Source organism: Callithrix jacchus, chromosome 4 (assembly GCF_049354715.1).
Source record: "Callithrix jacchus isolate 240 chromosome 4, calJac240_pri, whole genome shotgun sequence".
Classification (NCBI taxonomy): domain Eukaryota; kingdom Metazoa; phylum Chordata; class Mammalia; order Primates; family Cebidae; genus Callithrix; species Callithrix jacchus.
The window spans coordinates 62,370,620-62,387,073 of record NC_133505.1 but is presented as its reverse complement, the minus strand read 5'-3'; the positions used below and the strand labels follow the sequence as shown (position 1 = coordinate 62,387,073).

The 16,454-nt window shown below is 35.3% G+C and overlaps 1 protein-coding gene across 50 annotated transcripts in view; it reads right to left on the bottom strand.

The window, feature by feature from the left end:
- Positions 1-16,454, bottom strand: part of MLIP (muscular LMNA interacting protein) — a 283,089-nt gene that overhangs the window by 147,742 nt on the left and 118,893 nt on the right. For 30 of the 50 annotated variants that reach the window (XR_013534304.1, XR_013534303.1, XM_078369389.1 and 27 more), the window contains 2 exons: positions 3,645-3,800; positions 675-1,067 (listed from right to left, as the gene is read on the bottom strand). Coding sequence is in view for 48 of the 50 variants with exons in the window: in XM_078369389.1 (XP_078225515.1) it covers positions 675-1,067; positions 3,645-3,800 (549 nt within the window). In the remaining 2 variants the exon portion in view is untranslated. Of the gene's footprint in view, positions 1-674; positions 1,068-3,644; positions 3,801-11,873; positions 12,007-16,454 lie in introns of those variants that run through there. The other 20 variants (XM_035295906.3, XM_035295908.3, XM_054254121.2 and 17 more) reach the window with 3 other exon arrangements.

The window sequence follows — 16,454 nt, the reverse complement described above, 5'->3', positions numbered from 1 at the left end:
CTTTCTTTCCTGCCATCACAGATGCAGAGCTTCTCCTATTGCACCGGACTCTCTCTACCTTAAAAGAACCATTCAATCTTGCTGCTAAGTTTTGGAGTGGTATGTTTTCCCCTATTCACTGAGGTCAGCCACACCCTGGTGGGTTTTGAGACCACAAAAGATGTCTTCCTTAAGACACACACAGGAAATTATTTTTCTTACTCTTATTTCCTCGTTTATCATTTTACTAGTCTTTTACTAATTTAAAATCAATGGGTCTACCTCTAATATCCAATTACCATCTTTTCACTAGAACTTTCTTATATCTGAAATATGCTTCTTGATGGACTCAGCTCACCAAGCACACCTTCTTGACTAAAGAAACTCCTAATATCAACCTTATCCAAGAATTATTTAAAAGAAAGGCGTAGTATTCTCCCAAATTTACTCCAACTAAATGTTTTACATTTTCTTTTCAGCCAATCCACAGCATAAATGCTTAATGCTTTTTATCTTATAGATTTATTGACTGTTTATACTATGATGATTTATTATCCTGAGATTATGGCTTTTTAAATATATTTTTCTTTGAAAGTTTTGTCTGCCTTAAACAGGAAAGCCTTTGCAGACAACCCAAGACAAAGGTTGCATAAACAATTTTTTTTTCTTATGGACAAGAAGAAGACAAAACTTACCTGCCCATGCTTTTGCTGAGGGGCCATCCCATGGAGCATTTCGGTATGTGATGAGGCCTTGAGATCAGTCCCCTGTGTTTTGGGACGCACTACATCAGAGACCAGACTGGAAGAGATTGCTAGAGACTTGGGCCGGACAGCTGTCGTGCCAATCCCCCCTGGGGGCCCTTGTTCAACTTTCCTGCTTGTAGCCTCATCTTCCCCTTCAGAGTCCACAATAAGGACATATTCAGCTTTGAAGAGGTCACTTTGCTGCATTCCTTGAAGTTTGTTTGCTTCAAATTCCCTTTCTTGTAAAATCCTTCCACTGACCTCTGAAGGACAAGTCAATGTCCCTTGGTCTCTCTCTTGCTGGCTCTCAGCATTCAAGGTCAAGTAGTCATTGGATTTAGACTGTAATAGATGTGGAGAGAGAAAAGCATTATCATTAGTTTAATAAATGCTTCTTCTTGGCATGTACACTAAAAATCTTAACTTCCTTATATTTTAAAAAACATATTAAATTAGATTGACATAAGAGAGAGATGGAGTTGAAGTTAATGGTTTATTTTTACTAGCCCACTAGCCCCCCTGTTTGTCCTGGTCTAAGCCCAAACAACCTTGGGATAATAATCAACATCAACAAGCAAACCTAACTGTTTTAAAGTAAGTCATGACATGATATTTTAAGGAGAGACAGGGAAAGAGAAATTGTTTTTCATGAAGACATTTGTGAAACAAATGGGGATTGGCTAAGGGTTTAGTTAATGGTGAAGCAACCTGCATATCCTTTCAAAGCCAAGGGAGGAAGGAAATCCCCATTGAAAGATTCTAAAATCATACAAAATCTCTCTAAAAGTCTGAAAGGAAAAATAAAACTGGAACAAAATGCATAGTCAGACAAAATAATCTAAGTTAATTAGGAAGAACTCATAAATAGAACAGCAAAAAGAAGACATAGATATTTTTAGTACAAAGCATTTTTCACTGTTTTATTTTGGATTTGTAATTCTCAGTCTTTTCCCATCCAATTTTCTATGAATACATATGTTTTCAAGACCAGGATCAAGATAGCTTTATCCAGCTACCAAACCTCTTTTTCTAAAATTATGACAGCCATGTATAATAAAATTGTGTTTAAACAGCCTAATGTCAATTATCTCATTTTTATAACTACACTACGGTTACTACTATTCTTTTCCAGGCAGCTTTTCTGTAAGACTAAAATTATCTCAAAATAGAAAGTTAAACCAGTAAATAAAAATAAGCTAACAATTTCAACTCTGGTTGTCAATTTAATGTGTCCTAAGTGTGCATGTGTTGTATGTATGAAGACAGAAGTCAAATCACTAATTAAATGTAACTAAAAGGTTGATTTTATACACCCATCCCACATTATGCAGCAGATAACGATGATATAGTCAGGATAAAACACAAATTGCCTCTGATTAAAATGTATCTGCCCATCTTTCTCTATCTACTCTCATATGTTTTTTTCATAATATTTAGCACTCTAAGGGATTTTATTACACACTTTTCTTTTTTTTTAATTGCTTGCCTTCCTGATAACAAGCAAGCCCATATGAATTGTCTTTATTCACTTGGAATCCAATCACCAAGAGAATAACATATGTTCAGTAAACTGTTGCTAAGTATATAAATAAATGAGGAATTACATTATTTTAATGTTGGACTAATTAAAAGATAGGGTGAAAAATCTTTAATCTTTTTAAGATGTGGTTGTATATATATCATTGCAATGAACAGATGAATATTATCATCTTAGTAAGCTCTGGAGGTTTGCAACCAAGATTGGTTTATGTAGCTACAGTCTCACACCACTCATAGGGCCTAATTACAAAGGATCTCATTAATATTATGTAAATAAGTGCTGTAGGAGAGAAACTATCCAGAAGTGCCATATATAGTATTCAGAATGTCTTTGAAACAATTTGCCCCAATTAGTCTTTGAAAGAAAATAGCGGCATTGAAAACTCCAGAAGCATGGAAATATTACTACTTTCTAGATAAGATTTTTTCTTACAGACAAGGTAAATCTGATTATTTTATCCCTTTCTAATTGTGTCAAGAACAACATAAAGTTGCCCCAATTTCGTTTTATTTAGAATTAAGCAATATTAAAACACATTTTAAAGAGAAAAACATTTTTACTCAAAATTTTATTATTCTAACATATTTTCAAGTTTTAAAACTTCGTTTAATTTCACTTCTAGTCTTGGTCTTATTTTAGATAGGTATGATGAGGATATGAACACAATATTATATCACCTACTATTATAAGGTTAACATTTTTCCATGGAATTACCTAATTACCATAAGTATAACTTTGCCAAAGTGATGTACTATCATATTCTTAATTTTTCTGATTGTTAGATATTAGGCTCTTTTACCCCCCTAATTATTTTCCTACATAATTTTTCTTCTTTTGTACTACTTCCTTGTGATATATTTTGAAGAGTTAGATTATTGACAGGTTATTAACAGTTTTATAACTGTAGATAAGGAATTCCCACCAAAGTTGTATGAATTTACAAAACCAGCAGCAAAGTGTAAGCATGCCAATATTTCCACAACTGTCCCAACATTGGGTATTACACTGTTTAATGTTGCTAATTCCTTACATGAAAATAATAACATCTTACTGTTTTGTGTTCTATTTTGACATAAATTAAAACATTTTAAAATTTTGTTTCTATTTTCTTAAGAAATATTTGAGGAAACGTGCCAGGAGGCAGAATTTGTCATGTGAATAGCAAACAATAGGATGTAAAACTGAAAAAAACTGAAGATAGCACATTAGAGAGAACATATGATTGATAACATTTATGCTTCTATTGCATTATTATATTTTTAGTCAAACATAGAGTCACAGGAACTTAAGCACAGAAAATATATACAAATTTCCAAGTTATCATTATCGAAAATCTAATATAATTGTTTGAAATAAAAAAAGAATAAAAATATTCCTACCCTATTTACAGTTTCTGGACTCTTATCACTTGGTTCTTCTGGGATTTTAACAAGAAATTTAGAGGTATCAGCCAACTGAGTATGTGTTGGTAGTCTTCGGACAGTGGGGACAAATGTGAAGATCAGAGGTTTGGCTTCAGAACCACCAGCAGAGACCTATGAGACATGCAGTTAATTAGACTTTCAGCCTTGTCAAAGGTTTATCTTGACTTTATTCTCAATATAACATGATATTTATTTCATTTCTTTTGATAAACTGCCTAGTGTCCTGTGATCATGTATATGGCTGCCAAAGTAAATACCTATAAAAATAGTCATAATGTATCAGAATCTTTTTTATGATACTCTTTGCTAGAGGAAATAATACAACCCTGGGAAGATCCTGTTGGAGGGGATGGCATAAAACAGGTTGGTAAGCTGATCAGCTGGAATCTCATGGAGCATCCCTATCTCAGTGAGGTCATCACAAACTCATCATCTGGTCTGTTTCAAAACTGGCTTTCATCCATTTAATCTTGGGTTTGTAGGTTTAATTTATTGACTTATGATCAATAAGAATGCAAGAGAATTTCCACATTTATCATTAACAAGAATGCCAAAATACAAATTTAAAGTATCGAAATACCAGTGCTACTCTTAAGGATAGGCCTTCTCCTTCATTTATTCTTAACTTATTCAAAAATAATTGTATGAAGTATTTGCTGTGTAACAGGCACTTAGGAAGGAGGTAGGAAAACAGTGGTGAACAGGAAACAGTCAGTAAGCTACTCACAAGAAGAAAAAAGATATGAACAGACTACTAAGGGGACAGTGATGAAGGACGCCTACCCAACCCAGGAAGCTTCACAATAGGCAGCACCTGAAAGTTAAGTCCAGGTGAAGAGGAGGATACGGAGATCCCAAGCTGAGAAAAGGAGATGAGTGGAAGCATGGAAAGCAGCAGCAGTGGAGAGTGTATTAATCTTGGACTTTGTTCTGCTGACATTGTTGATGGAAACATTACATGGTCATATTAGAATTGTAGATAGATAAAATCTAGTTTTAAAAGTCACAAGCCTAGACACAGGAATAAAAAGCCAAAAGCATAAGTTGGGGACTAAACGAGAAGGGAGAAGAAAAGATGGTACTGTAGATTTCTCTTTTAAGAAGTTTGGATGAAAAGTAAAAAGAGAGGTTGAGAGTAATTAGAGAGGGAATTAGAGTCAACAGGGTGCTTTTGTTTGTCTTACAATAAACTTGAACATATCTATGGACTGGGGGACGGGTGAGGGAAGAGAAGGAAAGGGAAGCAAGCCCCGGAAGGAAGCAGGTGAAATAAGTTAAAGCAGCAAGAAGGCAATATGGTCTCATTGAGACTGGAAAAAATGGGCTAAGATGTAGAAGAGCTCACAGACGTGGTAAATGGTGGAAATGGAAAGAGTGGGAAGGTGATAAGAACCACTTTTTTGTAGATAAAATTGTATATATTTATCATGTACAACATGATTTCTTGAAACATATATACTTTTGAAATAGTTAATCTAGTTAATTAACAAATACAGATCCTCACATAAGTATCATTTTTGTGTTGAGAACACTTAACATCTATTATCTTTGCATTTTTCTAATAATTGTCAATAACTATAGTTACTATGCTGAACAACACATCTTATGAACTCATTTCTTCTATCTAACTGTAATTACATACCCTTTGACCAACATCTTCTCAAGCCCCCTCCCTCCTACCAACCACAGCCTCTGGTAACCACTATTTTACTCTTTACTTCTATTAGACCAACTTTTTAAGATTCCACGTAAGAGTCAGATGATGCAGTATTTATCTTTCTACTACTACTGGCTTATTCTGCTTGACATAACATCGACCATGTTCATCTGTGTGTTGCAAATGACAGAATTTCATTCTTTAAATAGCTGAATAGTATTTCATTGTGTATATGTACTATATTTTCTCTATCCATTCATCCATTGATAGAAACCTAGGTAAATTCCATATCTTAGCTACTGTGGATACTGCTGTAATAACATAAAAGTGCAGGTATCTCTTCCACATACTTATTTTATTCCCTTTGAATATATATCCAGTAATGGGATTGCTGGATCCTATGGTAGATGTATTTTTAATATTTTGAGGAACCCCCATACCATTTCCATAATGAATGTGCCAAATGACATTTTCACCAACTGTGTATAAGTGTTATCTTTTCTCTACATCCTCAGAAACACTTATGCTTTGTTTTTCTGATAATAGTCATTCTATGGAGGGAGGTAGTAGCTCATCAATTTGATTTGCATTTCTCTGATGATTAGTAACAATGAGCATCTGTTTCATTATAAGCATCATTTTCATTCATACCTATTGTCCATATAACTGTTGGCCACTTATATGTCTTCTTTTGAGAGATATCTATTCGGGTGTTTTCCTCTTTTTTTAATTAGGTTGTTTTTCTGCTATTGAGTTGTTTGAGAGATTTTTTATATTCTTTTGGTTACTAACCCTTTACCAGATGTATCGTTTACAAATATTTTCTCCCATTCTGTAGTTTGTCTCCTCACTCTATTGATTGTGTCCTTGCTGTGCAGAAGCTTTTTAGTTTGCTAAAATCCTATTTGTATATTTTTGCTTTATTGCCTGTATTTTTGAAGTCATATTCAAAAAATCATTGCACACACCAATGTCATAAAACTTCCCCACTATATTTTCTTCTTGTAGTTTCATAAGTTTCTGGTCTTACATTTAAGTCTTTAATCCATGTTAAGTTTTGTATATGATGAAAGACAGAAGTCCAGTTTCATTCTTCTGCATGTGCATATCCATTGCCCAATACCCCTTATTGAAGAGACTTTTCCCCATTGTGTATTATTGGCACCTATATCAAACATTAGTTGGCTGTAAGTGTGTGGATTTATTTCTGGACTTTCAGCTCTGTTTCATTGGTCCATGTGTTGGTTTATGGTTACTATAGCTTTGTAGTAACATACTGTGAATTCAGGCAGTGTGATGCCTCCAGCTTTGTTCTTTCTATTCAGAGTGCTTTGGTTATTTAGGGTCTTGTGTAGTTCCATAAGAATTTTATGATGTTTTAATTCTGTGAAAAATATTATTGGAATTTTGATAGGAGTTGCATTAAATCTGTAGAACACTTTGGGTGTTAGAGACATTTTAACAATATTTATTCTCCAGTTCATGAACACAGTATATCTTTCCATTTATTTGTGTCTTTCTCAATTTCTTTCATCAATGATTTATAGTTTTCAGTACAGAGATCTTTCACCTCCTTGGTTAAATGTATTGCTCATTATTTTATTTCTTCGTAGCTATCGTAAATGGGATTGCTTTCTTCATTTCTTTTTCAGATTGATCACTGCTAGATACGCTCCTGATTTTTGCATGATAATTTGTTATCCTGAAACTTTACTGAATTCACTTATTAAGAGCTAACAGTTTTGGGTGGAATCTGAAACTTTTTATATATAAGATCCTGTCACCTGCAAACAGGGTCAATTTAACTGCTTTCTTTCCCATATTGGATGCCTTTTATCTCTTTATTTTGCCTAATTGCTCTGGCTAGGACTTCCAGTCCTATGCAGCATAGAAATAGTGAGAGTGGGCATCCCTGCCTTTTCCAAATCTTATAGTAAAAGCTTTCAGCTTTTCCCCATTCAGTATGTTAGCTATGGATTTGTTATATAGGGCCTTTATGATGTTGAATTATATTCTGTTTACACCCAATTTATTGAGAGTTTTTATCCTGAAAGTATGTTAACTTTTGTCAAATTTTTTTTCTGCATCCATTACAATGATCATGCATTTTATGTTTTTAATTCAGTAAATGGGATGTATCAAATTTATGGATTTGCATATTTTGTTGAACCATTCTTGCATTCCTAGGATAAGCTCCACCTGATCTTGGTAAATAATCCTTTTAATGTGCTCTTGAATTCAGTTTACTAGTAGTTTGTTGAAATTTTTTGCATATATGTTCATCAGGGATATTGACGTGTAGTTTTCTTTTCTTGCTACATTCTTGTCTGGTTTTGGTATCAGGGTAATGCTAGTCTCATAGAATAAGGTTGGAAGTATTCCCTCCTCTTTAATATTTTTGGAATAGTTAGAGGAGAATTGGTCTTGGTTCTTCTTTAAACATGTGGTAGGATTCAGCAGTGAAGCCATCAGGTCCTGAACCTTTCTTAGATGAGAGATATTTTATCGCTGATTCAAATTCCTTACTCATGATCATTCTGTTCAGATTTTCGATTTTCTATTTCATTCTTGGGAGGTTGTATGTGTCCAAGAGTTTACCCATTTCTGGCAGCTTATCTAGCTTGTTGGTATGTAATTATTTATAGTAGCCTTTTATGTCCTTTGTATTTCTGTGGTATAAATTATAATGTCTCCCCTTTAGTCTCTGATTCTATTTACTTGTCTAGCTAAAGATTTGTGAAATTTATGTTTCCAAAAACCAACCCCAACACCAAATTTATTTACTCATCTGCATCTCTGCCCTTTTTTATGGCCTTCAGTCCTACTACTATGCTCCTAGTAAAACCAACCCTCGCTTTAACTCTTTGCCTTCTACTTTCTTTCACTTATTCAGTGAGGTCTTATTAAATGCCTACTAAATGCTAGGCACTATTCCAGGGGTTGGTGCCATAACAAAAATCCCTACCCTCATGGAGTTTACATTCTAGCGAAGGGAAACAGAAAGACAGTAGACAAATAAATACACAAAATATGTAGTACTAGAAAGACTTGCTATAAGTCTATTGCAATAACCCATAAGAGAAAAACTGGTGAGTTGAATTCAGGTTGCCACAGTGACAGTGGTAAGAAGTATTAAGATTCTGGCTACATCTTAAAGAAAAAGCATAGAATTTATTGAAAATTTGGAAGTGGAATAGGAGAGAGAAACAAAAGTCAAGATGGGTAGAAAATTTTTGAAGCAAATAACTGCAAGAAATGACACATTATTCACTGAAATGGAGAAGACAATAGTTGAAGCTGGCTTAAAAATAAAGATCAAATTTTGTATGCCAATATACATCCAAGTGGAAATGTGAGTATGTGAGTTAAGTTTAGAGGAAATTCTGTACTGGGGATAAAATTGCTAGGGTTGTTAACCCATAGACGGTATTTAAAACTAGAAGACTAGAAGAGATGAATAAAGGTGTAAACACAAATAGAAAAATAAGAGGCTTGAGTCTGAACCCTACAGACTCTAACACTGAGTGATCCACCAGCCGAGGAAGAACTAGCCAAGGTGGCCTGGGAGTTTTAAGGAAGATTTTAAAAGGCTGAAACATCACTGACAGTAGTGGGAAAGAGGGCTGACCAGAAACAAAATTATTAACAGTCTATACTGAAGGTCCAGTCCAAATATAAACCCAGGAACAGTGAGGCAATTTGCTTGGCTGTTTGATAGTCTCTCAAGGAATGCTGAACTGCTTATTATGGGAACAGAGGAAGTGCATTATAGCATTGCTAGTTTATGTTTGGAGCTGGTTTTGGTAGGATGTGGTGAGTATAAGGAAATTAAGGGTACTGGTGAGGGTAGAGCAAATGGTTGACCATGGAGTTTGGTTTGTATAGGTAAGGAAGAAGAACCCTCAAACTGAAGGAACTAGAGGTCTCCGTGGCTCAGGAAACAGAGTCGATACAATGATGACTGTTTGTTTGAGAGAATGGATGGGGTCATAATATGATATGAGAGTTTACTAATTTAATTATTAGAAGTATAGTAATTCTAGATGATTCTAAAGTCCAGGCTTGGGCAGTAAGTCTGAGTAGATGAAAGGAAGGCTACTGAGCTTGTGAAGATCAAGGAAATGTGAAACAAGAATGTTGACAGGGTCAACTCTGTGAAGGGGAGAGCCATACTAGGCAATGGCAAGTCCGGGCTGGAAAGAGAGGCTGATAGCTGGTGGCACAGTCTTAAATAAACGTGAAGCTGGGGTTAAGGCATCCTTGGAACAGACTATATGGGAGGCTAGGCTATTAGAGATTTTCTTCTTTTTAAAATTAGAGATATTCTTTGTGTAACTCGAACAAACAGATTTGGATATCCTTGTAGAAGATTTCACCCAAATGATAGAAGGGCCTAACAAACTAACTCTGGACTACTTAGAGGGTATAATTTCCTGGTAAATAAAACACACCTTATGGAAACAATGTGCAGACAAACCCTCCTAAGCCAGTTTTAAAAACTTTTACTTTTCAATATTCTTTTTGCCTTTAAAGATGTGTGTCATTATTTCCTCGATGTAGTTGTGTCAAGATTCCTGGGTGGCAGCTTACCAACAGGAAGTAATAAATCACTGCTTTATTTTGTAGGTAGGAACATTAGATCCCTTGTGAGATTTGAGGGGCCTACTTGTCTGATCAGCAATACATAATACAGCAGACTTTCCAGATGTATTGTCTTCTAGGGTGGCTTCATCACATGACTAATCTCATCAATATCATGATAGAAAAGTGAGTGGTTTTGGCAAGGAAATTACTGAAGACAGTTCAAATAATCCATTCTATGATTTCATTTGAGTAGGAAATAAAGATAACCCTTCAGGAGTAAAAAGGCAAAATTACGACCTTGTCCCCAGGTTCTGCAACTAGGCCCACCCTTATCTTCTTATGTCATGACTATAGGTCTATCTTAGGCTCCATCCAAATAACATTTAAATAATAACATATGAAAGGCTTCATTATAAGCACCCCACTGTTACAAAATACATATAACCATTATAAGCTTAAGTAGCTTTATCTTCTAAGGCATATACAATATCGAAAATTTACTTCTTCAAACACCTTGCACAATTTGTATAATTAAATGTTACTTAAGTAGCTAAGATACAAATACAGCTCTGCAACCGGTGTATCACAAACTATGGCCTTTTTAAAAGTTGACAGCTATAACTTTCAGTGAATAAAGTGGAAATGAAGTATGAATGCAAACTGATGCTTCACTGACTAAGGTATGCTTTTACAACAGTACTGTCCAAAAAACTTCTAAACATAACCACACGCTGACAATAAAGGCAACCGAAAAGAAGAAAATTTATTTCTTTCTAATTTATTGTTATATTTTCCTAAAGAAATATACATATCCTACATAAAATTTCTTCACCAGTGTAGGAAAACAATTTTTTTTATGTCAGTTGAACCGATACGTGATATTATTCCAGAAAACACAGAAACAAGAAATCTAAGAAGACTAGAGACTTATTCATCTTTCTGGTTTACTGTTGGAGAATAACAAGATCAGAAATTCCTGTCCACATACATATCTTCAGAATAATAATCACGAAAAGACAATCATTTGGTATCCTCTTTTAGGCTATCAGTACAATGTTAGCTCTTTTCACCACATTGACCTAGTATCCTTAACTTACCAGGGATCTAATACTCATTTGCAAAGAATTTCAGTTGGAAAAGAAATTGAAATTATACTAACTATGCAATGTAACATTCAGATAAAGAGCCCAATGTTAGTTAGCCAATAGACTGTTTAATCCCTGGTATAGGACGGAACAAAGAAAATTTGCTGTTTACAGCATACTGTGGCTAAGTTCCAATGTAGCCTGAGAATGAATTGCTATGGTGATGAAAAATCATTTTCCACAAAGCAGCAACAGACGCATGTTAACAGCATTGCACTTGTTAATTGACAATTAACACTTTCAGTTGTCAATGTTATTTAAATATTTCAGTTTCTATCCTTGGGAAACTATCTTAGTCATAGAAATATGAGATAAAAGGATTAAAATCTTTTTCTAAATACGCTTTGAAATGCTCAAAATCTTTAAGACCATCACCTTCTCACTGGATAGCCTAATAATTTGAAAGACTGTTTTCTACCATGCCATGTAGGCTAACAGCTCCTTTGCTCAGTTTTGGGCTGTAATGCCTTCCTTTCTTTATCACTCTGAAAGTTCTCTTCCTTCAGATGTTGACACCCACACTCACAGATGGCCTCTAGCCTTCTGTTAAGGCATTACAGGGTACCTTAGCATTATCACCGTGCCAAGGGCAATTCTGAGCATTTTCTTTGCCCAGTGAGCAGTTTTGTTTTTATCAGCTTGCCTTTTCTCTAAGTGAAGATAGCATTTCATTTCAATATACAGACAAATGTATCTACAGCGGGTAGCTCTCCCTCACATCCTTGCAGCAAACACCACCACCACCATACACGGCTTTTAAAAGTTACTGAAAGCATTAAGCAAAGGCTTTCCTTTTACCTGGGGTGTGGTCTGAATGCTCCCTGATAAGATGCACGAGTTCATTTGGAAGTAATTGTTCCCGCAGTCACTCAGAAGCCCCTGTTCTGAAAGCATTGATTCATCACATAAGGGAGCGAGCAAACCAATGACTGAGGTGGGAAGGGAGCCTCATACTAAAACAACACACACACACTCACGCAGAAAGAAGAAATTCTAAAAAGAGGTAAAGCAGAATCATTCCTGAATCGAGGAATTGTGTCAGCTCTGAGGAGTAGTTTCTGTTTTGACAATTTTTAGATTTGGAACTTCATGAGAGGTCATACTAACCTCTGAAATAGAATCAGTAGAAGTTTAAAAAAAAAAAAAAGAAAGAAAGAACCACTGGTATGTGTTTGCCTTCTTTTCTTTTCATGCATGTATTCTAATTATAGATTCTGTGAAAGGAAGAGAAAAGCCAGATTGTACAGCAATAAGAAGCTGATTGAAGGGCCCTAGCATCTGCCAATCCCAATAATCAGTCGGTCACACACATAGAGAACATTTAGAGGTATAAATACATGCAAACACTGTGTCCAAATAAAGAACTAGAAAACACACCGTTATTTCAAAATATCAGTAACTTAATTCTTAGTATATAAATCATAAGCAACAGTACAGGAGCATCTGTAGTGACTGAAGTTATGCTATTAACAAAATTATCTCTAAAATAAATCTTGGAATCAAATCCTTGTCAAAACAAAATTTCATTCCAAGGTTCCTTGAAGACAGTGAGAATCCTGACTACAGACAAACCTTAAAACTTCATATGTGAATTGATTAGAGTCTTCAGCTTTCAGTATTTCTATTTTCTAAGTATTGATTTTTCTCCAAATCTGTAATATCTACATTTGTGCTTTGGCAGTGAAAGATGTTGTATCTAAAGACTAGATATAGACCAAGGCTATGGGAAGGAATTATTATTTTAGAAACCTAGACTATGCCTCTTCAGATTTTCAATGTTATCAAAAGCCTGAGATTATGGAAATAATGAGTAAAATAATTTCTATAAGCGATTCTATTAGCAGAGTGGGAGCAACTATTCCAAACAACATAGCACACTTTGACCTAGATATGATTTAAATTTCTGAATATAAGTGATGTTATGAAAAAAAACTATGTGCCTTTTTCTATTTTACACATATTTATGGAAACTCAAAAGAGAATACAATCCCCTCCTGCCCTCAAAAAGCTTATATTTCAAGAATATAAAACAAGTATACAAATGACAGAGATACAAAGTGAAAAAAGAAAAAGTCCCCTTAAAGAAAGCCAAATCAAGACTAACTGCCATTCACAATTGCTACAAAGAGAATAAAATAACTAGGAATACAACTAACAAAGGATATAAAGGACCTCTTTAAGGAGAACTACAAACCACTGCTCAAGGAAACAAGAGAGAACACAAATAAATGGAAAAACATTCCATGCTCATGGTTAGGAAGAATCAATATTGTGAAAATGGCCATACTGCCCAAAGTAATTTACAGATTCAATGCTATCCCTGTCAAGCTACCTATCACCCTCTTCACAGGACTGGAAAAAACTACCTTAAACTTCATATGGAACCAAAAGAAAGCCTGAATACCCAAGACAATCCTAAGCAAAAAGAGCAAAGCTGGAGGATCACACTACCTGACTTCAAACTATACCACAAGGCTACAGTAATCAGAACAGCATGGTACTGTTATCAAAACAGAGATATAGACAAATGGAACAAAACAGAGGCCTCGGAGGCAATGCCACACATCTACAACCATCTGATCTTTGATGAACCTGACAAAAACAAGTAATGGGGAAAGGATTCCCTGTTTAATAAATGGTGTTGGGATAACTGGCTAGCCATGTGTAGAAAGCAGAAACTGGACCCCTTCCTGGCACCTGACACTAAAATTAACTCCAGATGAATTAAAGACTTAAACATAAGACTGAACACCATACAAACCCTAGAAGAAAACCTAGGCAAAACCATTCAGGACATAGGCATAGGCAAGAACTTCATGACTAAAACACCTAAAGCATTAGCAACAAAAGCCAAAATAGACAAATGGGATCTAATTAAACTTTAGAGCTTCTGCACAACAAAAGAAATAATCATTAGAGTGAACCAGCAACCAAAAGAATGGGAAAAAAATTTTGCAAGCTACCCATCTGACAAAGGGCTAATATTCAGAATCTATAAAGAACTAAAACAGGTTTACAAGAAAAAAAAAAAAACCCACTCAAAAGTGGGCCAAGGAAATGAACAGACACTTTTCAAAAGAAGACATATATGAGGCCAGCAAACATGAAAAAATGCTCATCATCACTGGTCATTAGAGAAATGCAAATCAAAACCACATTGAGATACCATCTCATGCCAGTTAGAATGGCGATCATTAAAAAATCTGGAGACAACATATACTGGAGAGGATATGGAGAAGTCGGAACACTTTTACACTGTTGGAGGGAGTGTAAATTAGTTCAACCATTGTGGAAGACAGTGTGGCCATTCCTTAAGGACCTAGAAATAGAAATTCCATTTGACCCAGCAATCCCATTACTGGGTATATATCCAAAGGATTACAAATCGTTCTGTTATAAAGACACATGCACATGTACGTTCATTGCAACACTGTTTACAATAGCAAAGACCTGGAAGCAACCCAAATGCCCATTGATAATAGACTGGACAAGAAAAATGTAGCAAATATACACCGTGGAATACTATGCAGCCATAAAAAACGATGAGTTCGTGTCCTTTGTAGGGACATGAATCAATCTGGAAACCATCATTACTCAGCAAACTGACACAAGAACAGAAAATCAAATACTGCATGTTCTCACTCACAAGCGGGTGCTGAACAATGAGAACACATGAACACAGGGAGGGGAGCATCACACACTGGGGGCTGTTGGGGGGACTAGGGAAGGGATAGTGAGAGGTAGGGAGTTTGGAGAGGGATAACATGGGGAGAAATGCCAGATATAGGTGACAGGGGGATGGAGGCAGCAAACCAGATTGCCATGTGTGTACCTATGCAACAATCCTACATGTTCTGCACATGTACCCCAGAACCTAAAGTTTAGTAATTGCAATTAGAGGATAGACACATGTGTGTATACATATGTGTGTGTATATATGTGTGTATACATGTGTGTGTATACATATGTGTGTATATGTGTATATATACATATATATGGGTATATATATATACGTATATATATGTGTATATATATACACACACACACACACACACACACACATATACACATGTATAAAGAAAAATTCCCCTACTGCAGTTCTTCTTAAACTACTGCACACATGACTCCCCTGTGGATCTTGTTAAAATGCACTTTCTAAGTATGGAGATCTGAGATGTGGCCTCAGCTTCTACATTTCCAAGGAGCTCCCAGGGGAGCCCCACCCCAGATCCGCTGCTAGTGTGTTACACTTTGAGTAGCAAAGACAGGGAATTTCAGAGGGCGATGTTACAGCTACCTGGAGTGCAATAATTCAAGATGGTGGCATATGGGCTGCACTTAGAAAGATGGGGAGAGGGGGATAGAAAGGTTAGATGGAATATCACTTATTTCAAACAGAGAGAGAAGGCTGGATTGAAGGCACCTATTAAAACAGCAAGCGAAATAAGTCATAAAGCATAGGACCCTGGAGTCAGATCATCACTAGCTGTGGGCCCTCAGACAAGTTACTAAACTTCTTAAAGACTCAGTCCTCTCACCTGTGAAATGCAGATGAGACTAGCTCTCATTTAATAGCGTTCTTGTGAGAATTAAAATTAAATTCAATGTGTAAGAATTCCACAGATTCTTAGCTCTGTGCCAGGGAGATTCTTAATACATGTTACTCCTGCTGGGATTGTTGTTTTCCAGTTTGATAAATAACATAAATGAGAATAAAGGCAAATGAGAGAAAAAAAGTAGGTTAAATCTAGGTAATCAAAGATTTTGAATTAAGATGTTTTAGCTTTACTCAGTGAAGAACAGAAATGGAAATATTAATATATATGTATATATAGGAATATATATGTATAAAATATATACGTATTTATTGATACTACCCTTTGGTGTTTTAATTTATACATAAATCTTAAGAAACCATTCTTATCTCAAAGTTCTAGTGTGGTTCCCCAAGAAATGACAGTCCAGATTTTTGTCAGTGGTCAATCAGTTTATTCCAAGTGGATTCAAACTGCTATGAAACTCTTCTCCTATATCTCATTCTGTGCTTTCCCCTCTGATCCTTTCTTTCTCTCATCCCTCCCCCAAACATAAAGCAATATTATTTATGCAAGTTGGCATAATGAAATTTAGAAGATAAAAATACTTTAGCCCCACCCTTCCTGCTCAAAGGCTTTCTTGAATCATTTTACAACACAAGAACCAATTAAATCAATTCATTATTTTGACATTTTGATATTTTGCTCTGCGTCTTATTGGTAACTTTCCCTTAACCATTTTCTTTCTTTTGTCTGATTAACAATTGTTGTTATAGACTATTTCTTATAATAATAGAAGTCATAATTTTTACTTAAAAACACGTAAGTGGTCATGCATTATAAC